Below are 1,301 nucleotides of genomic sequence, written 5' to 3'. Positions count from 1 at the left end.
CAATAATTTCTTAGATTTGTACCAAGTTTTATTTCTCTGGGGGGAAAAAATCAAGGCAACAATTCCATGTATCAATTTTTTAGCTTCCTAAAATTTTTCATGTACAGTTTTTAGGCATTTGCTCCAATTCATTTCTTCCAAATAGACTATAAAGTTAATGCATGAATGGAAAGAAAAACAGCACATGGAACAAATATGAAGGCTTTCGGAGGTTGTCAGACTTCTAAAACCAGGAATGAGTTATTAAGAAGTAATGAGAATTATCTCAATTAAGTTTATTCTCCTTTTCCTTTCTGGTTCACTTGAACTTTCCAGAGTTCATCATTTCCTGTTTAAACATTATTTCAAATGCTATTTCATGATTATGGTTTTATTCATGCATACATGATTAATATGTACTATGAATATCTTACATAGTAACCTCTTGGGAGAAATCAGAGAGGACAATATCTTGTGAAAATATTTATACTTTTGTTGTAAACTTCAACTTGAAATTAAATTAAAGGGTGTGGGGGTGGCTATCCCTATTAGAATAATTGTTAGACCAAAAATGTAAACGTTTTCAGATGAAATGTATTTGAATATTCTTTAAGAATTATTTTTTTTGATGATTTTTTTTGTTTTGTGTGCATTTTAGGACTGGATTATAGCACCAGAAGGATATGCTGCATTTTATTGTGATGGAGAATGTTCTTTTCCACTTAACGCCCATATGAATGCCACCAACCATGCCATAGTTCAGACTCTGGTATACTTTGTTTTTGAAAATGGCTTATATTGCAAGCACGATATAAAGTTGTTTTAAAGGAAAGCATCTATTACAATTATCAGTGCATTATTTTCTCTTCTCAAACTCCTTTGTTAACTTTTTAGAGCTCAAGTAACAATTATGGGTGTGGTCAGGAAATTCAGGCTGATTTAAAGAGTAATCCTGATTCTAGAATGGGGAGGGATTCAGCTAGGAAAATTGGAGTAATCACATGAAACGGTCATTCTGAAGTGATTTCTTCTCTGCACATGACTAAGCACACAAGTTCCCAGGGGCAGTTTCTAACCCAGCAATTCATTAGTAATCCTTGCAAAAACATTGAAGAATAGCTGTACAGAACTTTGTCTGACAGCTTTTACTCTAATTCTTTAAGAATGTTCCAAAACATCCTTTGATTTTATAAAAGTTCTTCAATGTAGTATACAAGTTTCTATTTCTTGACTATTGTTCTCCCCGACCCCTTCTTCTTTTCTTCCTGCAATCTTTAAAGTGGAAATCATCCTTCCTTACTTCCCTTCCACATTCCCAGAAA

The 1,301-nt window shown here is 33.1% G+C and overlaps 1 protein-coding gene across 1 annotated transcript in view; it reads left to right on the top strand.

Moving 5' to 3' along the window:
* The window catches only part of BMP5 (bone morphogenetic protein 5), a 128,329-nt gene extending 127,524 nt beyond the window's left edge, over positions 1–805 (top strand). The window contains exon 6 of the mRNA XM_012648706.1: positions 638–805. Coding sequence (XP_012504160.1) covers positions 638–805 — 168 coding nt within the window. The remainder of the gene's footprint in view (positions 1–637) is intronic.
* The last annotated feature ends 496 nt before the right edge of the window (positions 806–1,301 follow it).

The sequence above is a fragment of the Propithecus coquereli genome, unplaced genomic scaffold, assembly GCF_000956105.1.
Source record: "Propithecus coquereli isolate 6110/MARCELLA unplaced genomic scaffold, Pcoq_1.0 Scaffold292, whole genome shotgun sequence".
Lineage (NCBI taxonomy): Eukaryota > Metazoa > Chordata > Mammalia > Primates > Indriidae > Propithecus > Propithecus coquereli.
Note: the sequence above shows the minus strand (reverse complement) of the source record. Positions and strands in the feature narration are given on the sequence as shown.